The 25,713-nt window shown below is 59.9% G+C and overlaps 2 gene segments (V, D, J or C); both read left to right on the forward strand.

Moving 5' to 3' along the window:
* Positions 1 to 1,874, forward strand: part of LOC132487771 (Ig mu chain C region secreted form-like) — a 78,423-nt gene extending 76,549 nt beyond the window's left edge. The window contains 4 exon segments of the C gene segment in view: positions 13 to 330; positions 406 to 738; positions 1,000 to 1,317; positions 1,480 to 1,874. Coding sequence covers positions 13 to 330; positions 406 to 738; positions 1,000 to 1,317; positions 1,480 to 1,874 — 1,364 coding nt within the window.
* A 1,100-nt stretch (positions 1,875 to 2,974) lies between these two features.
* On the forward strand, positions 2,975 to 13,935 carry LOC132489289 (immunoglobulin heavy constant delta-like). The segment is given in 12 exon segments: positions 2,975 to 3,088; positions 3,458 to 3,538; positions 3,711 to 3,881; positions 3,923 to 4,214; positions 4,886 to 5,012; positions 5,929 to 5,951; positions 6,952 to 7,092; positions 8,082 to 8,399; positions 8,571 to 8,654; positions 10,548 to 10,871; positions 11,058 to 11,381; positions 13,898 to 13,935. Coding segments are annotated over 12 exon segments (2,037 nt in total).
* Positions 13,936 to 25,713: the final 11,778 nt, after the last annotated feature.

Genomic DNA, 25,713 nt, shown 5'->3' on the forward strand with positions numbered 1-25,713 from the left:
TCGGGTCCTCAGGGAGCCAGTCTCCCCCGACTCTCTTCCCCCTGGTCTCCTGCGTGAGCCCCCTGTCTGATGAGAGCCCGGTGGCCCTGGGCTGCCTGGCCCGGGACTTCTTGCCCAGCTCCATCAGCTTCTCCTGGAGCTACAGTAACAGCAGCGGGGTCAGCAGCCAGAACATCCAGAGCTTCCCGGCCGTCCTGAGGGAGGGCAAGTACACGGCCTCCTCCCAGGTGCTCCTGCCCTCCGCAAGCATCCCCCAGGGGACGGAAGAGCACCTGCTCTGCAGAGCCAAGTACCCCAACGGCGACAAGTCCGTGCCAGTGCCTTTCCCAGGTGAGCCGGGCTCCTCACGCGGCCGGGGGGCGGGGGTCAGGCCAGGCACCGCTGACGCCTTGTCCTTCTCTGCAGTGACGTTACAATCCCAGCCTCCCAACGTGGGCATCTTCATGCCCCCCCGAGATGCCTTCTCCGGCACTCCCCAGCGCACGTCCAGGCTCATCTGCCAGGCCACAGACTTCAGACCCAAGCAGATCTCCTTCTCCTGGTTTCATGAGGGAAAGCGGGTGGTGTCTGGCATCAGCGAAGGCCCGGTGGAGACTGTACAGTCCTCGCCCGTGACCTTCAGGGCCTACAGCATGCTGACCATCACAGAGAGCGAGTGGCTCAACCAGAGCGTGTTCACCTGTGAGGTGGAGCATGACCATCAGATCTTCCAGAAGAACGTGTCCTCTGCGTGCAGCGGTGAGCGCAGCCCCGGGCGGGTGGGGGCCCTCACACAGGTGTGCAGACACCACCCCCGACGTGCCAGCAGCATCCTGAGCCTTGGCTTCTCAGAGCGGCCCAGGGCAGGGAGGGGCTGTGTGGGGGCAGCTGGGGGCCCACTGTCCCCCCTGCAGCGGGACCCTGGGCTCACGAGGGACTCAGCGAACTGGGTGCCTGCTCTTTGGGCTGCACTATTCCTCTGCCTGATTTCACTCCAACCGACTCTCTTCCCACTTCCAGTCCCGCCCTCCTTCATCCGGATCTTCACCATCCCCCCGTCCTTCGCTGGCATCTTCCTCACCAAGTCAGCCACGCTTTCCTGCCTGGTCACAGACCTGACCACCTATGAGAGCCTGAACATCTCCTGGACCCGCGAGGATGGCGAGGTCCTGCAGACCCACACCAGCATCTCCGAGATCCACGCCAACGGCACCTTCAGCGCCATGGGTGAGGCCTCTGTCTGTGTCGAGGACTGGGAGTCCGGACAAGGGTTCACGTGCACGGTGACCCACACGGACCTGCCCTCGCCGGTGAAGCTCAGCATCTCCAGGCCCACAGGTAAGCCTGCCCTGGCCTCCTTCCCTCCGCCCTGGGCTCTCCCACGGCTTCTGGGGTCTGAGGACAACGAGGCGGCACCAGGAGAGCCCCTGTGCCCCCCGCTGTCCAGGACGGATCCCTCTCGCCCGCGACCCGATCTCACCACCGTGTCTGTCCCCGCAGAGGTCGCCAAGCATATGCCGTCTGTGTACGTGCTGCCACCAACGCGGGAACAGCTGAGCCTGCGGGAGTCCGCCTCCGTCACCTGCCTGGTGAAGGGCTTCTCGCCCCCGGACGTGTTCGTGCAGTGGCTGCAGAAGGGGCAGCCCATGTCCTCCGACAAGTACGTGACCAGCGCCCCGGCGCCCGAGCCCCAGGGCCCCGGCTTGTACTTCGTGTACAGCATCCTGACGGTGAGCGAGGAGGACTGGAACAGCGGAGAGACCTACACCTGCGTCGTGGGCCACGAGGCCCTGCCCCACATGGTGACCGAGAGGACCGTGGACAAGTCCACCGGTAAACCCACCCTGTACAACGTGTCACTGGTCATGTCTGACACGGCCAGCACCTGCTACTGACCACCCGCTGCCCGCTCAGGCCGGGGCCAGAGGCCCTGGTGACCGTCGCTGTGTGTGTGCATGCATGCGTGCAAACTAACCGTGTCAGTGGGTGAGACGTTGCATTTTATAAAAATTAGAAATAAAAAGATCCATTCAAAAGATGCTGGTTGTGAGTGAGCAGTGCTCTCCCTGCGGGGGCCGTGGCTGTGCTCCCCCCACCCAGCAGACTGCACTCCCCCACCATCCCCGCCCCGCCTCCCCATGGGCCTCCAACCCAGCCCTGGAAGCCCTGGTGCTCCTTGCAGAATGCTCACAGCAAGCCAAGCCTGTACTCACTGCTCCTCTAGCTGCTTCTACAGCCACACCGGGGGCACACGGGTGTGCAACACATGCACGTGCATGCACACACACAGCCACATACATACATGCAGAGACACATGCATGTGGGCATGCACACAGAGAGACACGTGTGCGTGCACACACGCACAGACATGGACACACACAGGCACACACATGGACAGAGACATGGATGCACGTGACACAGACACATATGTGATGGACATGGGCACACACACACAAAGACATGGACACATGCACACGTGGACACACAGAGACACACACAGATACACAGGTTCACGCACACTCACACACATGTATGCACAGTCACGGGCACACATAGGCACGTGCACATGGATGCTCACACACACCTGCATGCTCGTGGACAAGTCATGGGCCCGCAGACACACACTGAGACATGCACACACAGACATATGGACACATACACACAGATGTACTCGTGCTTGTGTGCACACACGAATCACGGCACACGCACAGGCTTGCACACGTGGACACGGATGCCGACCCACGCACAGCCGTCGTCACTCGGTGCCTCTCGGCAGACGCGCCCCCTCCCCCCCTGGCGGTGCCCCTCTGCCCCACTCCGGCTTCCGGGTGTCGCGCCCAAGCTCTGCTTGTCCTTCCGCCTCAGCTTGGGGGTGTGCCCACGGGCCGGCCCGTCCTGGACTCCTGCCGTGGCCACCGTCCCCAGCCCCAGGGTAGCGGGCTCCAAGGCCCGCCGTGGCCCAGCCAGCTGCAGTTCCTCAGGATGGCGCGGGCCCATGCCCCGGAGGGGTGCCTCTCCCAGTCCAGGCCCTTGTGAGGGTGGCAGCGCCCCCATCCCCGCCCCCAGTGAGAAGGCAGCGAGAGGCTGTCCCAGGAGGGGCGTCCTTGGAGTAGGAAGCTGCAGGGGCCCTGTCTGCAAACACTGGCCTGGAAATGGGGGGCACAGAGCCAGGTGGGCAGGGAGGGGAGTGGGGGCCGAGCAGGTCTCCTGGGTCCAGCACTCCGCCGCCCCTCCAGGCCTCCTCCCGACCCTCCCGGGCCCCTGGCCCTTTAGGGGCCTGAGCCCCAGATGACCCCAGGGTCCACCAGTGCGTGGGCTGCAGACCTCACAGAATGTCCTCCGCCTCTCATCCCAATGTCTCCCTCCCTGGGGGCTCAGGATCTGTCTGGCCCCTTGGTCCCCCAGCCTTGAGTGCTGGTGGGGCAGACAAGCCAGCCAGTGCCCCACACGGCCTCTCCCGTGTGCCATTGGTCCCAAGAAGGAGAGGGAGGGAGGCTGGAAGGACGGGCCCCTCGGCACAGACAGCCGCCTGCCCCCAGTGCTGGTCCTCACTGGCCAGGTGGCCCATCCCAAACCACAGGGGACAGGACGCCCACTCCCTGCCTCTCAGCCCCAAGTGGCCCTATGACCTCCAGGGAAGTCCAGGACACCGGGGGCCACTCCACCGGCCCTGGCACAGGCCATACCCCGTGTGTACGTGTGCTGCTCGGTCGTGCTCTCTGCCACCTCAGGTATCCTGGGACAAGGTGCTCGGGGTCGCCTCCCTGCTCAGCTTGGGCCCCGCTCTGCACCTGCTCGGCCACCCGGATCGGGTGGTCAGTGTCCTGCCATGCCTGCCTGAGACCCCGCCTGACAAGCCCGGGAGCTCCCAGCCCCACAGCGGGGCTGGCACTGGAGTGCATGTGCCTGCCCACCCACCCACCTGCTTCTGCTGTGCCCCCAGCGCTCCCGGTGGCCGCACGGCCGAGGGGCAGCCAGGGTGGGCTCTGCGGGCACTGCGGCCGAGCTGACCCACTGTGCCGTGTCTCCTGCAGAGGGCGAAGTGAGTGCCGAGGAAGAAGGCTTCGAGAACCTCAACACCATGGCCTCCACCTTCATCGTCCTCTTCCTCCTGGGCCTCTTCTACAGCACCACGGTCACCCTGTTCAAGGTGGGCCACCTGGCCGTGGGGAGCGGGTGGCACACGACCCCCGGGGACCCCCACCCCCCACTCACGTGGTCTCTGTCGCCTGCAGGTGAAGTGATGGCCAGCCAAGGACACGGGGGACCAGAGACGGAAAGAGAGGGGAGCCGCCTTGGGGCCAGGGAGTCTGCATGGCTTGTCCACTTGTACTGAAATCTTCCCCATGTCCCTCTCCAGCTTCAAGCTCTAAGAAACCGGCTTCTCCCGACGTGGCCAAATGCCATGGCCAAGCATGGAGCCCGCAACCATGGGCTCTGCCCGGCCCTGCTTTGCAATGTCTCGCTTGTGGCCTTGAAATAAATATGTACATTTTATCTTGTGATACTGCTTCCTTGCGAAGGTTTTTCCCAAGCCACACTCCTGTGCGTTGTGTATCCCGAGAGCTGACCCCAATTCCAAAGGGCTCGTGGGAAAGGGCCGTGTGTCTCCTACCAGGCCCATGGAGGACGTGCCAGGCCGGGTCTTGGGGCTGGTCCAGAGGAAGAAAGACAGATGAGCTGGACAGGAGCCCCCGCCTGGTCTCCCAGCGCAGCCTGAGCTGGGGCCCCTGTGTGCGTCAGTGGGGACGCCACCACGAGCCCCGCGTGAGGCCTTGTCACTCTGTCTCTGTTCCTAGCAAGCCCAGCCACAGGAGGGCTTGTCCGACCTTGGGAGTGCCTGGTGTGTGCGGGTGGGACTCAGGAGGGGCGTCCGGCACGTGTGCAGCCGCCGTGCGCCCTGCAGGAGCGCGGGCCCTCACCCGCTGCCCAGCAGATGGTGACGGAGCTCGGAAGCAGGCGCAGAAGTCTCGGGTGAAACAGCCGGGAGAGGCACAGAGGAAAGGCCCAGAAAGGGGGACAGCTGGCAGGAGGTAGGGGAGCCAGGAATTAGTGCTCGGAGACGGGAGCTGAGCCAGGCGATGCAGAAAAGTCTGGGCCAGCTGTGGCAGCAGGCGGTGGGACAGGAGAGGAGGCACAGGGACCAGAGGAGGTGGCCCAGGTGAGGGCGGTCTGGGAGCCATCTCCCCTGGGAGGCAATTTCAGAGTGCTGGGGGCCCCCAGGACCGCCTCCCACAGGGGTGGCAGGGGCTTGAAGAGGCGACTGCCGAAGCGAGCTGGCAGTGGACACAGGTCCCCAGGGAAACCCATCCCCTGGCCATGGGCTCCTGCTGCGTATTTCTGATTAAACGGGGCCCTTTGCAGCCCACGCTGTCAGGCTGTGGGACATTCAGTGAGGGGTCCCGCAGAACACAGCCACCCCCAGCGGGGATGGGGGGTTCTCACGCAGTCCACGGGGCTGATAGCTCAGGACAGCACCTGTAGGAGTGTCTAAGGGCTATCACAACAAAGAACCACAGGCCAGGCTTAAACAGCACAAGTTCATTCTCTCACAGCCTGGAGGCTGGAAGTAAGATCAAGGTGCCGGCAGGGCTGGTCCTTCCAAGGCTGTGAGAGGATCCGTTCTGTGCTCCTGGGGTGGCCAGCTCCTATTTCCTATTTGAACTATTTGAATCTATTTCAGTTTTAGCTTATCAACTGCTCATTTATATTCATTTTCAAAGTAAATGTTTAAGAAAGTAAATAGTCTTAGGTGCATTTTATCAATGCATTCGTATAATGTTCTAATGGGGCACCCCCCATCAATTAAGGTAATTAATCCCAAATCATCCTCCGATGCCCCGAAGCACTGTTTTCACTATGAGTGTGCCCACATTCTTTAGCCAGTCGACTTTCTCTTCGTGACTAAGAAACACTCTGGTATTCTGATACGGTTGCCTTCCCTTTCAGTATTTTTCAAGACCGCTTTGCAGGTATCCAGCTCAGGACAGGTTTTAGGTGAAATGTGTGCATTCGTCATGAATTATTTCAGTTAACCATGTTGGTTGGTGGATTGAGGAGACGCAGGCGGGTGTGAGTCCGGAAGGACTCAGGACGCTTTGGAAGGGCCGTCTCTGTTCTGAGTCATCGGCCCAGCCAGCGTCTTAGTGGAAGGAGCTCCCGTGGAGGGTCCGAGAGCGGGTGCCCCCAGGCCCGCCGTGGCTGGGGGTCTCCTGGGACCGCCCGGAGCAGGGGATGGCAGTCCTGGCTTCTGCCACCGGCCAGGGGGCTAGTGGTGAATCAGCCATTTTTAAGGCATTTGGAGGAATTCTTCCAGGCCAAAGGCCCCCCGGGACTTGCCAGTGACCGGGAGCCTGGAAAGGTAAGAGGAAGGCAGCCAGCGCTGCCAGGCTTGCTGCCCCGGGAAATCTGTATGAAATGTTTCTGTTTGCACTTGAAGGGGAATCAGTCTTTGACTGTTGCCTGTGTGGGTCCAGGTGCTTCACACACACAGGGCACCCCTTCCCGTGTCCTCACTTAAGCGGGACGCGCGGCTCTGGGTTTTAGATCGTTGCTGTGCACTGGAAAGCAGCCTCTGCTTTCTGCAGAGCTTTGGGGGAAAGAGCACAGCTGTGAGCGGCACTTCAGGCAAAATGCGTTTCCCGTCATGGTTAATGAGGATTCTTCCTGGAGGGGATTTAGTCAAGTCGGACTCATTTGAGACTCGGGGGTGAGGAGGAATTTGGGCCAAGGGCACGTGCCCAGTGAGGCCAAGGCACGGAGGGAAGCGTCCCCAAGGCTCTCCTCTCCCCGGAGAAGCAATGCTGCCCATTCCAGAGAGACTGGGACCTTGCTTCTGATGATGGCAAATGCGCCTCGGCTCTTGCAAGATGCTTTAGGGAATGTGAAGTCGCCAGCAAGCATTATCCCAGGTAGCTGAGGAAGGTGCTGCCTGACACTGCTGGGAGCCGAAGCCGGCCGGGCCTGGGGCAGGCACGGAGGAATCGGGTGCCCAGTGGGAAGGGGAGGACAGGGACTCCGGGGAGGAGAGAGAGCAAGAGGCACAAAGGGACCTGACCCCGGGCCCAGCCCAGCTGTGCGGGATTCCTGGACCAGGTGCCTTAGCCGAGACAAGTGGGTCTGGAGCTTTCCGGCTAGAACCACTGGGCTTTCAGGACTGTGCAGGGCTACCCTGGGCTGCCCATAGCAGGCCTGAGCTGAGCTGGACAGAACCGGACTGAACCGGGCTTTCTGAGCTGAGCTGGATTGGACTGAGCTGAGCCGGGTTTAGTGGGGCTCAGTGGGACTGAACTGGGCTGGGCTGGTCTGAGGTGGTCTGAACTGGACTGAACTGGGCTGAGCTGGTCTGAGCTGGGCTGAGCTGAGCTGGATTGGACTGAGCTGAGCCTACTTTAACGGGGCTGAGTGGGGCTGAGCTGGGCTGTGCGGGGCTGAACTGGGTTGAGCTGGGCTGAGCTGAGTTGAGCTGAGCTGGCTTGAACTGCGCTGAACTGGGCTGAGCGGGGCTGAACTGGGCTGAACTGGGCTGAACTGGGTTGAGCTGGGCTGAGCTGAGTTGAGCTGAACTGGGTTGAACTGCACTGAACTGGGCTGAGCGGGGTTGACCTGGGCTGAGATGGGCTGGGCTGGGCTGAACTGGGTTGAGCTGGGTTGAACTGCACTGAACTGGGCTGAGCTGGCTGAACTGGGCTGAGCTGGGCTGGGCTAACCAAGCGGGGCTGAGATGGGTCCCGCAGAAATGGACTGGCTGGGCTGGCTCGACTTGGACAGCTGACGAGCTGTTTTGGGAGGGTTTAACCTGAGCTGAGCCCTGGGAGTCACGCTGGGCCGTCCTGGCTGCTCTGGGCCGACCTCAGTGACCTGCTTGTGCTGAGGGCTGGCGGAGCTGAGTCTGCGTCATCCTCACCGATGACCTTCAGACCCTCCCTCCGACCCCAGACCCCCAGGCTGGGCCCAGTGTGGCTGAGCCAGGGGCAGTGAGGCCGCGCCGGCTCCAGTGTCCCAGAGGGAAGGCGGGGCTGCCCGGACCCTCGACTGACCGCCAGGGCACGAGACGCTTCTCACGCCCCCTTTCTCTTTTGTCCTCTCTCTTGGGTCCTCAGGGAGCCAGTCTCCCCCGACTCTCTTCCCCCTGGTCTCCTGCGTGAGCCCCCTGTCTGATGAGAGCCCGGTGGCCCTGGGCTGCCTGGCCCGGGACTTCTTGCCCAGCTCCATCAGCTTCTCCTGGAGCTACAGTAACAGCAGCGGGGTCAGCAGCCAGAACATCCAGAGCTTCCCGGCCGTCTTGAGGGAGGGCAAGTACATGGCCTCCTCCCAGGTGCTCCTGCCCTCTGCACGCATCCCCCAGGGGACGGAAGAGTACCTGCTCTGCAGAGCCAAGTACCCCAACAGCGACAAGTCCATGAAAGTGCCTGTCCCAGGTGAGCCGGGCTTCTCCCACGGCCAGGGGGCGGGGGTCAGGCCAGGCGTATCCCCACTACGTCATCCTGCTCTCCCCCCACCCCCTGCCCTTCCCGTTCACCTTGCAGCCCCTCCTCTCCAGTACACACTGCATTCTGACCCTCACCTGCTCACTGCTTCCCTGATTTCAGCATCGAAGCAGACTCCAAACCTCTTGGTGTCCTCTGTGACGTCCCAGTCAGAGGGCTTCACCCTAACCACTCCAAGGATTCCAGGTCAGCAGCCCCCGTCCACGCACACCCCCACCTGCCTGCCCAGCCCCCAGCTGCCTCCCTCCGGCAGCCCTCCACGACTTCTCCCGTGAGTCCTTAAGTCACAGCCTGAGCCAGGAAGTCAGGGCACTGACCTGAGGGGCACCTACAGCGGAGGCCACCTCAGGCCCCCGTGTGGCCATCATCCCCTCATGAATGGGGGAACCTGTGCAGGTCACAGCACGAGGGACACTGTGAGAGGGAGGGCCCACAGGCCAGCTCCAGGCTCACCTGGCCCAGCGGACCCACTGACCGTGAGCTCGCCGTGGAGCCTCACGCAGGCATGCATTTCCAAGGCAGCCAGGAGTATGGAACTGAGCCCCGAGACCCTCACAGAAGCAGGGTGCCACCCACAGGGCCGGGGAGCCGTGGCAGCCGGCGAAAGCCGCCCTCACCCCCAGTTCCACCTGGCTCCAGGTTCTCTGAGTGCTGGGGGCCTGGCTGGGGCCCAGGGTCACGCCTCACCCTGTCTGCCACCCTGGGAAGCGTGTCCGCGCTCTGAGAAGGGCAGAAACCACTGGAGGTGTGCTTGTCACACAGAGAATGGCACCCCCTCGCCGGCCCTCTGGAGTGCTGGTGAAGCTCCAAGAAGAGGATAGCGGCCGCGACCCGCTGTGGCATCTTGGTGGGGGCCCTGCCCAGCTCATTCATCAAGATGCTCACACCCCAAGGCAGAATCTGCTCCCGCCGTGCGTGTCCCCCGGGCTCGGGGTGGCCTGATCAGGCACACAGGGCGTGGGGAATCAGGAGATAGTTCAGTCCTCCAGAGGAGAAGGTCACCGCGGCAGGGCTGTGCACATCCACAAACCTCCCAGCGTGTCAGCACTCAGCCCCAGCCATGATTCCTGCAGCCGGACCATCCACCCGGCAGCCTTGGCGGGTAGAGGGCGGAGCTTCAAGAGGACAGGCTGGGCCCTCCTGTTCTGGGGCCGGACTGCCCTCCCTTGGAAGATGACCCACCTGGGGCCTAAGGTGTGCTGACCGCACGAGCCAAGCCCTCCTAAAAGGGAGGGCCCCCCTGACCCAGACGCTGCCCGGCTCTCGCACGGCCCACGGGCCAGATGCGGCCCAAAGCCTGATCTCTACAGCCTAGGACTGGCCTTTCCAGTTCTAGAGGGATGGACCAGGAGGAGGAGGGCAAGAGGATAGACAGAAACCCCGTGCAGCTGCAAAGCCTAAAATATTTGCTCTCTGGCCCTTGACAGAAAAGTTGGCTGACCCCTGGGCTGTTGCAATTTATGGCCCTATAACTTACTGGTCACCGTCACCCTAAACTGTCGAGGTGGCTGTCTTGGGGACAGTCCTTGAGCACTGAGCACAGGTACTCGTGACCAGCAGCAGACAGCCAGGGTCCTGCCAGAGCCTGGAGGCGTGCTCGGGGAGGGCTGATGGAGACGACCCCCAGAGGGCAGAAGGGGGCCGGCGGTGCGGGCAGGCCACAGCGCCAGCCGTCTGTGGACTGGGAGGAGACCCTGACTCACCCCGTTCCCCCACAGTGCTGTCCACCAGTCGCACCCAGACAGAAGCCCGGATGCTGGAAAATCCAAAGGACCTCTCCAGAGGTCAGTCCTTGGGGCAACCAAGTGGTGGTGGGGCGGGGAGAAGGGCGGAGAACTTTCAGCGGCTGAGAGAGCCTGCCTGCAAGCGAGACCCCAGCCCAGCTGTGGGCAACAGGAGGTCACCGGCCCACTGCCCTTCTAGAAGCAACAAGGGCCGGTGGCTCTGGGGAGAGGGCAGGCCTGGGGCTGGGCAGTGACTAAAGACACCAGGAGCCGCTGGCCACCCCTCAACCCCACTCCCACCCACCGTGCCAGGGACCACCACACACCCTCGCCAACCTGTCCCTGTCCCCTGCAGATTGCCAGAACCACACCCAGCACCCCAGGGTCTACCTGCTGCACCCTCCCCTGCAGGGCCTGTGGCTCCAGGCTGAGGCCACTTTCACCTGCCTGGTGGTGGGAGGCAACCTGCAGGCCACCCGCTTGTCCTGGGAGGTGGCCGGGGAGCCCCAGAGCCGGGACACAGAGGAGGGGCCCACAGAGCACACCAACGGGTCCTGGAGCTGGACCAGCCGCCTGGCCCTGTCCAGGGCCTCGTGGGCCAGTGGGACGTCCGTCACCTGCACGCTGAGTGGTCCCGGCCTGCAGTCCCCGGTGACTCTGGCGGCACAGAGAGAACACGGTGAGGGGGCTCCCGGGCGGGGAGACAGGGCAGCCGCGGGCCCCCTGCGCCCCACACCGCAGCCGGCAGCCCCCCTGGCCACCTCCTTCCACCAGGGGACCCCGGGGGGTGGGACCCAGCGTCCCCCGGCCGCCCGGCTTCTCCCGATGCCCCCAACCCAAAGCGTGACCGGGCTTCTCGCTGCAGAGGCCTCGGCGCCCAGCAAGCCTGCCGTCCGCGTCCTGACCGTGCCCGGTCCACTGCCCTCTGCCGAGGCGGCCTCCTGGCTCCTGTGCGAGGTGTCCAACTTCTCACCGCTGGGCATCCTCCTCGCCTGGCTGGAGGGCCAGCGATGGGTGGACCCGTCTTGGTCCGCCACAGCGCCGGCCCAGCCTGGGAACTCCTCGTTCCGCACCTGGAGCGTCCTGCGCGTCCCCGCCTTCCCAGGCCGTGCGGCTGCCACCTACACCTGTGTGGTCAGGCACGAGGCCTCCCGGACGCTGCTCAATGCCAGCTGGAACCTGGACACTGGTGGTGAGTCATGCGGGCTGGGGGCTTCCGTCCGAGCCGGTCGCAGACGCAGGGCTGGGGGCGGAGGGGCAGCCCCAGAGGAGCCGGGCAGCAGGAACTAGGCTGCTGAGCGTCTGGAGTGCACGCTTCCCTGCCCTGGAGGCTCTGGGCGCCCTGGCAGCTGCCCCACCGGGCCCGGCCCCGTGTCCACACACCACGTGCTGGCCCAGGAAGGGTGGGAGGTGGGGCGCCCCCACCCCAGTCCCTGAGGAGCAGCTATCTCCCTCCAAGGTGCGCCCGCCTCTGGGCGCAGAGCAGGGGCCTCCCCTGGGCTGGGTGTGAGGGTGATCACTCCAGACAGCTGCCCCCCTGGGGGCGTCCAAGCCTCCCCAGCCCCCAAGACCTCCGCCCATCCGGGAGCACAGTCAGCACCTGCGAAGCCAGATATGCCCCGAAGCGGGGGCTGTGTTAGGGCACCCAGGGGAGTCAGACCGGCACACGCCCACAGCAGGCCCTGACCGCATGCCACCCAGAGGGGCAGAGTGGACAGACAGCGCCAGAGAAGAGGCTCTGGTGGGGACCCAGGGCTCGCCCTCCCCTCTGGGGCATCCTGCCAGGCCCCCACTGCCGCCCTGTCAGAGGGCAGCACCCAGACCGGCACCCCCTCCCTACCCAGCCCAGCCCCGTGGGACAGTGGTGGACACCCTGGGCCGGTCAGGCAGCAGCACTCACAGCCCAGCAGGAGCTGGAGCAGGGGGTCCAGGCCCCAGGCCACCCGACGGGAGCTAGGTAGAGGAAGATGCCGGCGGCTGGGGGGGGCCGAGTCAGCAAGACGAGGTGGGCAGGAAGGCTCCTGCTCTACTGCGGTTGGGGACCTTGCGTACAGCCCTGGCCCTCGCCATGGGCACCCCTCGGAGTGGAGATGCCCAGACAGCAGCCCTCACAGACGGGCCTGGCAGCAGTAGCCTCCTGGTGGGCAGCGCCCCCGCTGGCCCTGCAGGGTCCCCCGGAGAGTGGCTGCACCGCCAGCCCGCCTGCCTGTGCCCCAGCAGGTCTCCTCCTGAAGTGCCCGCCTGGGGCACAGCCCATTTCACAGCACTGCCCCTCCCCATCCAGGCACCATCTGTGCTGGGCCACCTGTCACGTCTCACACCCCCGTGGCCTGTCTGTTCCTGGGTCACTGAAGTGGCCTCCTGACCCTGCCCCTCTCTCTTCCCCTGGACAGACGGGCAGGACCCCCAGGGGCTTCTCACTGGCCCTCCCCTGGTCTCCAGTCCTCCATACCCAGCAGACGGGCCCCCGGGCACAGGGCAGGCTCTCCGTGGGCTCATGTCCCAGGAGACCTTGGGCCGGCCGCCTTCAGAGCCTTGACCCACACCTCCCACAGGGGCCAGAAATATGTCCACCTGCCAGGGCCACACACTCTGGAGACAGGGTGGGCGGCAGAGGCAGCAGGAGGCCTGGCCAGTCCCCAGGGTCCCCTGGGAGTGAGGGGAAGAAAGGCCTCATCCAGGAGGCCGCGGCCCGCACCATGCCACCCCGGGTCTGAGCCGGCAGGCAGCTGGGCCTTCCCTGCCCGGACCCCTCCTCCCGACAAGTGGAGGGCAGCCAGGATGGCTCCCTGCTTAAGGCAGCCTCGGCCACCCTCTCCTCAGCCCCTCCACGGCCTGGATTGCAGCCTCTCTCTTCGCTGGGCCAGCTGCGTGGCCCCCAAGTTGTGGCTCGCTGCCTCGACGGGTCCTGCTGCTTTCCTCCAAGGAGCCCCAGGATCCCCCCGGTCCTCCGTCCGTAGGCCACGCCGTCCCTCTCCGTTCTAGGGTCAGCCCACCACCGTCCCCCTCTTCCCAGAGGAGGGGAGACTTGCAGCGTGCGCCGCGTAGGCCAGCACCTGTGGTCCTCATTATTGTTACAAAATGGTGGCTGGAACGTTGCCTCCCATGGGGCCCCTCGCCTCTCCCTCCTGGCCTGCTCTGGGGCCCCAGCACTCCTCAGCCATGCAGCCCACCCCCCAAAGTGAAGCCAAGGAGCCTGGCCCTCCGTCCCCCTCGCAGCCAGGCAGCCCCCCACCTCCTGCGCACCTCGCGTCCTCACGCTTCTCCCTGTTGGCCCCACCCCGGACCCCCCGACCCCCTGCTGGCCTCGCTGCCAGTGCTGCCCCCTCCACAGCCCACCCTCCACTCAGCGGCCAAAGTGGGCCTTAAACACCCATCGAGGTGCTGCTTCCACTTCGGATGTAGAAGCTAGTGAGATGCTCACAGAAGGACAACATCGAATAAACAGTAAAAATCAGATTTATTTAAAGCCTCTGAAGAGCTGAGGACTCAGTGTCCAACGGACCTAGATTCCTAGGCCAGAAGAGGCTGTTGGCCACTTTATCCTCATCCCAAACACAGGTAGACAGAGACCTGGGCATGCATGAGAGGAGAGGGACGTGAGGGAATCTGCCGAGATGCAGTGTCTGCGTGGGCTGGCCTGGGGAGTGGAAATACAGATGAGCCCCAGACAAATCTCCTCCACCCGCTGATCCCCCCACCCAGGACTTCTGCTGAGCGAGCAGTGGCTGGGAGCAGAGTGAGGCAAGAGACCGCCAGCCTTGGACGAGGCTTAGATCCCAAAGCCCCACTGGAGGGGCCTGACCCCACCCACACATGCAGACCCAGGAGCCAACCATCCTGCCGCCCAGCCCAGCTCAACTGCTGGTGAAAACAATGAGCCCCTCATCCTCCCTGCCCGACAGAGGGGAGTGTGCCCGCTTCATGGAAAATACACATGTATAATCTACTTCAAGCTCACTGTCTGTCTGTGCACAATGTCCAGCATGCAATCAAAATTTCCCAGGCATGCAAATAAGCAGAAAACCTTCACCCATAATCAAAATTTTAAACTAGCAAATAGAATTAGACCCACAGGTGACCCAGATGTTGGAACTGAAAGCAATGCCAATCATGTCACCCCTCGGCTTAAGCTCTTTTCATGGCTTCTTTTGCCCTAAGAAAAACTTCCAGATCCTGTCCCAGGGTTTCCCGGACTGTGCCCAATGGGATGCCCGCTGACACATTCCTGCCCCACTCCAGAGGGGTGAATGGGCATGACCTCTCTCACCTGCAATTCTTCCCAACGCTGCTTCTCCCACCCTAAATCTTTCCCACCTTCTCATCCCGCCAACTTCTGCTTATCATTCACACGAGCTCTCTTGTGTAACTGAGAAGACATCCCTGACCCCAGGCTGGGTCATGGGGCATCTGGTACACCTGGCCTTTAACTGGATGGAGCAGGTCCATGGAAACCTGTTGTCATGTTTCCCCATCTCACTGACCCCCGGCCTGCTCACCCCTGCATTCCATGTGTGTAGAACAGGCTCCTTCAAGTTCTCTGTGGCAAAGGGCTGCTGCCTTTTAAATTTTTTCCAATGAATCATGGACCTATACCTTTGCAGAATACAATATGAACTAATTACTAGAAATCTGAGACAAACAGAAACCAAGATGTGCTGATTTTTTATTATTAGATTCAGCAGACTGCTATAAAAAGTTTCCAATGCACATCATTTCCATACCTATTTCCTGTGCCCTGTGACCAGTGGTTCCCGGCCAGCACCACCTACAGACCCCACTGCCAGTAACTCTGGTCAAGCACGAGGAAGACCCTCAATAAACACTCATGGAATGAACGCCTAGGAGGTTCCGGGGCACGAGACGGGTCCCAGGACCCAGTACCTCCCACCTGCGCCCCGGCTCTCCCTCTGGACTTAGGGGTGCTTTCCGCACAGTGTGCTGACCTGGGCCTGGACACCAGCAGGTCCCTCTCATCCTGCCTTTGCACCTCAACCTCTTCAACCCCAGCAGGGATGACTTTTTGATATTCAAACTTGGCCTTGACATGCCCTTGCTTAAAGCCCTTTGTTCTCAGGATAAAGTCACCAGCAGGGCCTGGCCCCAGCCCCACTCTGGCCTCCTCTCCCACCGCTTGGCCCTGGGTCCCCGCTGCAGGCACATGGAGCTCCCGTCCACTTTTCCGGGTCAGGCTCTCTTGAAACAGGGCACTCGTGATGCTATTCCTCCTGCTTGGACGCTGTTCCCACCTCTCTCTGCCTGGCTGGCACCATCTTATCTTTCACCCTGTCACGGAGCAGCCACTTCTGAGGGAGGCTCCCGCTGTCCAGCCTGGCCGGGCCGGGCGCCCTGTGTCCACATCGGTGTCAGTGCACCCCACTCCCTGCACCCGGTCACGCTGGCACGAACTGAGCTGTGAGCCAGTTTGGTTCCGGACCGTCGGCCCCACCAGGCACTGTGACCTGTCGGGCTCTGCGGAGCCCCAGCACCCAGCACGGCCCAGCAGGGAGCAGGCCGTTTGCACGTGCGTGCTGGGGGCCCACCATGTGCTGGCGTGGGCGCGGGCGTGGGCCCGGTCTCAGCGGCACTGGCTCTTCCCCAGGTCTGGCCACCCTGCCCCCCCGGAGCCAGGACGAGAGCGGTGACGACTACTCAGAGTTGGAGGACACGGGCCGCCTGTGGCTCACCTTCGTGGCCCTCTTCCTTGTCACTCTGCTCTACAGCGGCTTCGTCACTTTCATCAAGGTAGGGTGGCCCAGGCAGCCGGCGCCCCGTGAGCAGGGATCCTGAGGGAAGTGTCCCGGCCCGCTCAGCCCAGCAGGGCGGCTCCCTTCCCTCCACCCACAGCCCTAGCATAGGACAGGCATGTGGATCGGCTCTCGTGGGGGTCAGGGAGGTGGGGTCCCCGACTCAGCTGGGCGGGGGGGACCCTGACCTGGGGGCCTGCACCCTGTCCTCTGGGACCCCGCCCCCTTCCTGACCCTGGGGCTCTTGCTGCAGGTGAAGTAGCCCCAGAGAGCTGGTGCCGGCACTGCAGCGGGGGAAGCTTGGCCTCCACGCCGCCCACTGCTGCCAGAGGGCAGGACTCCACCCTGTGCACAGAGGCCTCCAGCCCCACCCCTGACACCCACGCACTCTCCTCTGCCCACGGCAGAGCCCAGCCCCCTACACAGAGAGGAGGGCATCCTGATACAGGGAGGTGGGTGGCTCCCCCAGCTGGCCCTGTGCCCCCGCCCCCTGAGCCAGTGGTCCTGACTGTGGCCCCCTTACCTTCCCACCCACCGTCCGACCCCATAAACAGCTTTGGCTCATTTCACCTGCCTCCTGTTTCTGTGTCCCAGCCTTTTGGATCTCCCCAGGACAGAGGACCCAGAAGGCTGAGGGCAAATATCCGAGGACGGGGGCCGGCAGGGTCCGGGCATGCATCGGGGAGCTGCCACGACAAGGAAGCTGGGAGAGCCCCCTGCACCGAAGGGCATGGGCTGAGGCCCTGCTGTCCACACCAGACATGTGCCCGTCCACACAGGCAGGCACACGTGCACACATGCATGTGCACACGCATGCACTCCTCACACACATAAGTGTGTGTGCACCTACACATGCAGTGCACACGTGGGTCCGCACCCTGCAAGCACAAGCACACGCACGTGTGCAAACACATGCAAAAGCGTGGGCACACGTGTGCGGGTCTGCACCCACACACACGCGCGGATTCACACACACACACAGGCACACGTGTGCTCATGCAGCGTACACACACACATGCACAGGAGACAGCACTGAGGGGTGACGGCGGGAGCAGCTGGGCGCATGGAGCCACCCGCGCCGTCTGCACGGCTCGCGCAGCCCCCAAGCCCTCCTGCGCATCCACCCCTCCGTCAGACACGGCGACAGCGCCCCTCACGCAGGGCGGGCTGGGGAGTAGACCACGTGCTGCCTCGCGGGGCTTGGAGAAGACGCTGGTCCTGGCCAGCGCCTGGTCACTCCCCGCCGCTGCCCGGAGTCCCCGCGGCAGGTGAGGGTGTGGACCTGGCGCCGATCAGCCGCAGGCTTTCTCACCCCGCCAGGAGGGGTGGCCAGCGTGGCGGACAACTGCCCGGGTGCCAGCCTCGGGCGCGTCCTCCCTGCTTCCCCACCCGCGGACCAGGACAGGGATGACGGGTCGGCACCGAGGCCGTGTCCTCCCTGGCCGGTCTGCGTGTCAGGCGTCGTGCTCTCACTCCCCTCGCTGGCTCCCAGATGCCACACTGCGGCTTCCCCTTGTCCCTGGTTGTGCCCTGCAGCCCCCAACCCAGGCTGTGGCCCGACAGCATTTGTCCACGGCTGGCGTTACTCTTGTCCCCACATGTGGGCCTCATTCCACATGCTGGGGCTGCAAGTCAACCACACGTCTCACCCTCAACACACCCGCCACCGCACGTCTGGCTGGCGGGCTGGACACGGCCCCGAAGACGTCCTGATCCCTGAAGCCTGTGAGTGGGGACTGTGCAGATGACTACACCCAGGATCCTGAGATGGGCGAGGGTCCTAGCCTCTCGGCCCAGCGTCTTCACCAGGTCCTCACAAGGGGGAGGCACGGGGGACCTGGCACAAAGAGGAAGGGCCTGTGACACAGAGGTAGGGCCGGCTACCCTGCCGGCTTCAAAGACAGAGGACAGGGCCACGGGCCAAGGGATGCCGCTCGGGCGGCTGGAAAAGGCCAGGAGCAGGCCCTCCCCGCACGGCCCTGCCCTCGCTTGCTCGAGGCCCAGTGAGACTGTTTCAGACGTCCGGCCTCCAGACCGTGAGCGGACAAATGTTTGTGGTAATTTGCTGCAGCCGCAAGAACTAAGACACCGACAGTCCCTCCAGACCAGCCCGTCCCCAGCAGCCTTCTCGTCCCAGCCCCACCCTGCCAACGGCTTGGGTGCAAAGTCTGGGAATTGACTCCCTTCTTTCTCTGCAGCCCGTCCCAGTCGAGCAGCAGACCTGCGCTCTGCCTGCCATATCCATCCAGGAAGCCGTATTTCCCACACTGGCCGGCCCGCCACCTTGGCCAGGGCAGTCGCCATGCCTGCAGGGTCCTTGGTGGCATTCTCTGCACCCCCCTTGCCTTCTGCAGCCCTCTCAGCCCAGCAGCAAGGGCAGCCCTGTCTCGAGATCTTGGATGAGGCCTCAGCTGGTCCACAGCCCGGAAGAGCCTCACATTTGATCAGAAATTCACCTGCAGGTCCTGGGGTCCTCGTGGTGGCCCCACCCTGCCCCAGCCTCCTGTCCCCCCACCCCACCTGCTCCCTCCTCCGGGCAGGGCCTCCCTGCTGGCTGTCCCCTCGAAGAGACCCCTTCCCAGGCTCTGCAGTGTCCCTCCCTCACCCCCTTCCAGTCTTTGCATGAAGCCCACCCCACCTGCCCTCATGAGAACGGCCCACACCCATCCCCCATCCCTGCCGCGTTCTCTGCTTTGGCCCTTCTGGCACGTTCTACGGCTCACGTACTCATGACACTAGCTGGTTGTTTCTTTGTCCTCACTCAGAAAGTTAACCCCAAGAGCACAGGGTTTTCCCTCGCTCCCTGAACAAAGTCTGCGTGCAGGAGGTACCGACAAACATCCACTGAGGGGGTGGAGATCGGGGATGCCCCTGGCACAGAGCAAGTCACAAGGTCACAGGTGGACCAGATGGAGTGGCCCCAAAGTAACTTCCCTTCTGAGATCGACCCTTCGCCCCCTCTCTCCCACCTCAGTAAGTGACCACCTGCCAAGTGGCCCCCAAAAGACACCTCAGGGTCATCTCCAGACGACTCCCGCTCACCCGCTCCCCGGCCCGCGGCCAGGGCGGTCTTTTAAAACTCGCAGCTGTCCTGGCAGCCCCGGCCCAAACCCAGTGATGGGCTCCTGTCACACCAAGAATGAAATCAAAACTTCCACGCCTCACCCAGCTGACCCCGACCGGCCACGCCACCCTGCCCCACGCCCGTGTCCCACTTTCACGGCACCTCCCCACCTCTGGGGCCCCTGGTGCTGCCTGTCTCCAGCCTGGACAGCCCGGATGGTACAGCCCCGGGGTGCACAGCAGCTAAGCAATGTGTGAAGGAAGGGAGGGGCAGTCTGGCTGGTGGGGTGAGAGGCCTCAGAGCCTCCAAGGAGGGCACGCACGTGAGCCCCCAGCCGGCCTCTCCACGGAAGCCCCCTGTGTAGCCGCAGCATCTGCCGGCTGCTCCCAGGCCCGCGCTCCAGGCTTCCCCTGCCACGCTGGGGTTTGCGCCGTGGGCCCCACCCGCAGGCCCTGGGAGGCCAGAAGGGCTGTCAGGCACCAAAGCCTACAACCGTGATCCCCTGAGCATGGTGGGTGCTGGTCTGGGCCAGGGGGTCTGTACTTGAGCTTCCTTCTGTCCAGGAAGCACTTTCACGAAAAGCCCCAAAATACGACAAGAAGTGCGCTGTCACCCACAAACGTCCCCGCACCCCGCCTAGAGGCCAAGCTCCCCTGACCGCAGCCGGCCCTCAGCCCTTGGCGCCTGCCAGGCGGACTCTGCACACTTCCACCCAGTTCTTCAACAGAAAAACCCAGCAAGCCGCCTGTCCACAGACTTCCCCTTTTTGTTTTTTTTACAACTTTATTGGAGTATAATTGCTTCACAATGGTGTATTAGTTTCTGCTTTATAACAAAGTGAATCAGTTATACGTATACATTTGTTCCCATATCTCTTCCCTCTTGTGTCTCCCTCCCTCCCACCCTCCCTATCCCACCCCTCCAGTCGGTCACAAAGCACCGAGCTGATCTCCCTGTTTATCTTAAATAACCATCAGTCCACCTCTGCCACTAGAGAGGCCTCTCTGCAGGAGGCATGTGACAGCCCCGGGGCCCGGGCTCGGCCACTTCCCCTGACAAGGCTGTGTTTGTGGCCTTCCTGGCACCACAGCCCCGGCCTCTGCTCAGCCCTGCGACATGCAGCCGAGGGCCGTTGTCCCCGCTTTTCTCTGCAGCTCGCCCGAGTCACCGCAGCCCCCGCCTGCCTGGACACCCTCCTCCCAGGGCAAAAACATCTGTTTCCAGCTGTGGTGACAAACAGCACACATCTGTCCTCCCATACTTAAATCAAGGCCTGACAATCCTGGCCCCGTGGTGTGGGATTCATTTCCCAGCCACCTGCCTGGGGCCCAACTGCCTGCCCCTCCCTTGGTGCTTGGGGGAAAGGGTCTCAGCCAGTCCTGCTCCCCAAGGCTTGGGAATGAAGCCTCCCCAGGCCTGGGCAGAAACCAGACTGTGATCTCCAGCCACGGCCCGTGTCTGTTCCTGGCCCACAGCAGGCCCGTGTTTGTTGAGTTTATTCTAGAAGACATATGACCAGGACAAGACCTCAAAAGAGAGTTGGGAGATGGAAGGGGCAAAGAGACGGAGCCCTGCTCTCACCGTCAGGACAGAAGCAAAGTCAGGACCAGCATTCGATGCAAATCAAAACTCAGACCAGAGGAAATTCTGGGAAATTATTTATGCTCTGCTGGGGTGAATAGGCATTTTCTCAGAATGACACCACAGCCAGGAACTTTAAAAATAACATTGATAGATTTGCCTACAGAAAGAAAAAATTTTAATCTATGAGGATAAAATCATAATAAACAAAGTTAAATACTATGGGAGAGAGAGTGGCTGAAGTATATAACATGAAAAACAGTCTGTATCGGTCAGGGTTCTTCAGAGAATAAATATACGAGATAGAGAGATGAATGTACATGCATATATTGATATACAGATAGCGGGGGAGAGAGAGTCTAAGGAATTGGGTCCTGTGATTGTTAAGATTTGGAGAGTCCAAAATCTGTAGGGCGGGCCAGCAGCCCAGAGACCCAGGGAAGAGTTGATGCCACAGTTTGAGTCCAGAGGCAAATCCCCTCTTCCTCAGGGAACCTCGAGTTTTTTTCTCTTAAGGCCTTCACCTGATTAGAAGAGGCCCACCCACATAGGACAATCCACTTTATGCAACATCTACTGATTTAAATGTTAATCCCATTTTTCAAATACCTTCACCCTTTGGGCTAGCGTTTGACCAAATATCTGGGTCCTGTGGCCGAGTCAAGTTAATCCATAAAATTAATCATCACAGAGTCCAACTAGATGAATGTTGAAAAAAAGGTGAATGGGACAAACTTCAAGGAAAAGTTTTCAGCAGAAGGTGAGGAGGGGGAGATCATTTCCAGTGAGTTGTAAACAACAAATAACCAATAAAACACATGAAATTGTCAAAAGTCACAAGTAATCAAAGAAAAGTGACTATCAACAGCAGACCATCCATCAGGTGGCAACTATTCAAGCTGACTCACTGCATGACACACAGGTGTTAAGGTGGAGACACACACTGCGTGACTGCACATGGCACCACTGTCCTGATGGGGGACAAACAATATAATTAGAAACTGATCAACACTCTACGAAGGGCAAGGCAGCCAGGCAAGGACAGGCACCTCAGTGCCTGGCGTGGTCTTAGAGGATGCAGGGTCTGCACGGGGTTGGGGAGGTGCATCCTCACAGAAGGAGCAGGAGGTAAAAAGATCCAGGGGCAGAAATGGCTTGGCAAGTTCAAGAAGCAGTGGGAAGGCCAGCAGGGCTGCGTGAGCAGATGGAAGTTTGGGGAGAAGGAGGTCAGGAGACAGATCAGGGCTGACCTCAGGGGCCATGCCAGCCCTGTTTGAGCTCTGGGCTTTATTCTGGGGCAATGGGAAGCCCCAGAAGGCATTTGGGGGGCGGTGCTTTTCAATCTTGCACTGGACAGCAGGCTGTGCAGGAGGGAGGGTGGAAGACAAGGGGCCCTGGGGTTCTGTGCAGAGGTCCTGAAGGGAGGGGGGGTGCACAAAGAGAAGCACTCAGATCACACACGTGTCTAGAGGCAAGGCTGAGGGCCTGTGGAGATAGAGTGGCCCCAGGGCCTCCTGCGTCACAGCATCGATGCAGCCAGGACTTAGGGGCTTGGGAAGCACTCAGAGGCGGAGGACCCAACTGGGGCCCAGCACGTGGCAGGGTCGGCGCCCAGGACTGGCGGGGACACCACAAGGGGTGCCATGTGGAGGGAGAGCTGCACAGCATCCCTGCTCCTGAAGGGTCTTGGCAGAGGCTGAGGGGATCCAGGTGGCCTCCCAAGAGCAGTCTCAATGGCGAGGTGGCAGGGACCTGGCTAGACTGGGCTCAAGGCCTAAGAGCAGGGTCCACCAGTGTGGTCCAGCCAGCCCCACTCTCACCGAACACATAGCTGACCTGTAAAGCTCAACACCTGTTGGGCCACAGGTAAACTGCAAAATGTTAAAGGCACACTGTCAAGTTCTCTGACAGCACTGCAAATGAGAAAGACATCCAGGACAAAAGGATGATTGAACTCCATACGTCTCATGGGTCAAATCAGAAGAGAAATCCATGGCCTTAAATGTCTGGAAAGGAGAAAGCACTGAATTAATAGAGTCCAAGTTTTAAAGTTGGGAAAAGAGCAGCAAAGTAAACACAAAGAAAGAAGGAAGTAGATAATAAACATATAAACAAAAAAATCAATGAAATATAAGAAAAGAAGCAACAAAGAGGGACAACAAATCCAAAATTGTTTCTTAAAAGGGGCAGACCTCTGAGGAAACTAGACAAGAAAGAAGAGAGATGGCAAAAAATAAAAACATATGTAATAGGGCTTCCCTGGTGGCGCAGTGGTTGAGAGCCCACCTGCCGATGTAGGGGACACAGGTTCAAGCCATGGAAGATCCCACATGCCGTGGGGCAACTAAGCCCATGTGCCACAACTACTGAGCCTGTGCTCTAGAGCCCACGAGCAACAACTACTGAGCCCACACACCATAACTACTGGAGCCCGTGTGCCCTAGGGCCCACGTGCTGCAACTACTAAGCCCACGTGCTGCAACTATTGAAGCCCGTGCACCTAGAGCCCATGCTCCACAACAAGAGAAGCCACTGCAATGAGAAGCCCACACACTGCAACGTAGAGTAACTACTGCTCGCCGCAACTAGAGAAAGCCTGCATGCAGCAATGAAGACCCAACACAGCCAAAAATAAATTTAAATTTTTAAAAATATATTTAAAAAGAGGGATTAAAATTAGTTATTGATAAAAAAGTAGTAAGAGGATATAATAAATAAATGTATTGCACTAATATTTAGGTAAAATTTTAAAATCCTAGAAAAGTATCTTATCAAAAATGACTCAATAGAAAAGCTCAATAGTACCATATTAATTAAATAAGTTCAAGTAGTTTAAAATCTTTTCAAATAAAAATACCAGGGCCATGTTTCATCAAATTTTTAAAAATCATTCAAATTTTATAGAAACTCGCAAAAATTGAAAAAGCAGGAATAATGCCCAATTCATTCTATAAATCAATGTATCCTTAATCCAGAGCCAGACAAGGATAGCATGGGAAAGAAAATTGTGGGACGGTCTCATTCATGAAACAGATACAAATATTCCAAAGAAAATATTAGCAAATAATTTTGCTCCTTATAAAAAACAGATAATTCGCCATGACCCAGTCAGATTTATCTCAAAAAGACAAGGATAGTTTAACATTACAAAATCTATCATTGTCATTCAAAGCACTAACATATTAAAGGAAGGAAAATTTAAGATCATCTCAAAAGTACAGAAAAAAAAGTTTAAAGAATTTAACACTCTTTTATGATATAAAACTTTGGGCAAATTAAAAATGCAATGGAATTCTTTGGCCTGACAAGGTTAATCTACCAAAAACCTTTAAATATTTTTTCTTAAAGAGAATTTGTTGGAAACAACATTGTACTAGAGGTCTTGGTGGACTCAGCAAGAACAAAAATATGTTAAAGCATGATAACCTTCTAAGTAGAAAAAAATGCAGAATATACAAAAATAATAACTACTAAAAATAACAGGAGAGCTTCAAGATGGTGGAAGAGTAAGACACGGAGATCACCTTCCTCCCCACAAATAAATCAGAAATACATCTACACGTGGAACAACTCCTATAGAACACCTACTGAACGCTGGCAGAAGACCTCAGACCTCCCAAAAGGCAAGAAACTCCCCACGTACCTGGGTAGGGCAAAAGAAAACAGAATAAACAGAGACAAAAGGATAGGGCCGGGACCTGCACCAGTGGGAGGGAGCCGTGAAGGAGAAATGGTTTCCACACACTAGGAGCCCCTTTGTGGGCGGAGACTGCGGGTGGCGGAGGGGGAAGCTTCGGAGCCGTGGAGGAGAGCGCAGCCACAGGAGTGAGGAGGGCAAAGCGGAGAGATTCCCGCACAGAGGATCGGTGCCGACCGCCACTCACCAGTCCAAGAGGCTTGTCTGCTCGCCCGCCGGGGTGGGCGGGGCTGGGAGCTGAGGCTCGGGCTTCGGTCGGAGCGCTGGCGGCGTGAACACAGCCTGAAGGGGGTTAGTGCGCCACAACTGACTGGGAGGGAGTCCGGGGAAAAGTCTGGACCTGCCGAAGAGGCAAGAGACTTTTTCTTCCCTCTTTGTTTCCTGGTGCGCGAGGAGAGGGGATTCAGAGCGCTGCTTAAAGGAGCTCCAGAGACGGGCACGAGCCGCGGCTGAAAGCGCGGACCCCAGAGACCGGCGTGGGATGCTGGGGCTGCTGCTGCCGCTGCAGCCACCAAGAAGCCTGTGTGTGAGCGCAGGTCACTCTCCACACCTCCCCTCCCGGGAGCCTGTGCTGCCCGCCACTGCCAGGGTCCCGAGATCCAGGGACAACTTCCCCGGGAGAACGCAAGGGCATGCCTCGTGCTGGTGCAACGTCACGCTGGCCTCTGCCGCCGCACGCTCGCCCCGCCTCCGTGCCCCTCCCTCCCCCCAGCCTGAGTGAGCCAGAGCCCCTGAATCAGTGGCTCCTTTAACCCTGTACTGTATGAGTGAACAACAGACGTCCTCCGGTGACCTACACACAGAGGCGGAGCCAAATCCAAAGCTGAGCCCCAGGAGCTGTGCGAACGAAGAAGAGAAAGGGAAATCTCTCCCAGCAACCTCAGAAGCAGCAGATTAAAGCTCCACAATCAACTTGATGTACTCTGCATCTGTGGAATGCATGAATAGACAACGAATCATCCCAAATTGAGGAGGTGGACTTTGAGAGCAAGATTTATTTTTTTTTTTCCCTTTTCCTCTTTTTGTGAGTGTGTATGTGTATGCTTCTGTGTGAGATTTTGTCTGTAGAGCTTTGCTTTCACCATTTGTCCTAGGGTTCTGTCTGTCCGACTTCTGTTTTTTGTTTTTTGTTTTACTTAAAGAATTTTTTTTCTTAAGAATTATTTTTTATTTTACTAACTTCATTTTATTTTATTTTACTTTATTTTATTTTATCTTCTTCTTTCTTTCTTTTTTCCTCCCTTTCATTCTGAGCTGTGTGGAGGACAGGCTCTTGGTGCTCGAGCCAGGCCTCAGGGCTGTGCCACTGAGGTGGGAGAGCCAACTTCAGGACACTGGTCCACAAGAGACCTCCCAGCTCCACGTAATATCAAACGGTGAAAATCTCCCAGAGATCTCCATCTCAACACCAACACCCAGCTCCACTCAATGA

This window comes from Mesoplodon densirostris, chromosome 4, assembly GCF_025265405.1.
Source record: "Mesoplodon densirostris isolate mMesDen1 chromosome 4, mMesDen1 primary haplotype, whole genome shotgun sequence".
In the NCBI taxonomy this organism is placed as follows: Eukaryota; Metazoa; Chordata; class Mammalia; order Artiodactyla; family Ziphiidae; genus Mesoplodon; species Mesoplodon densirostris.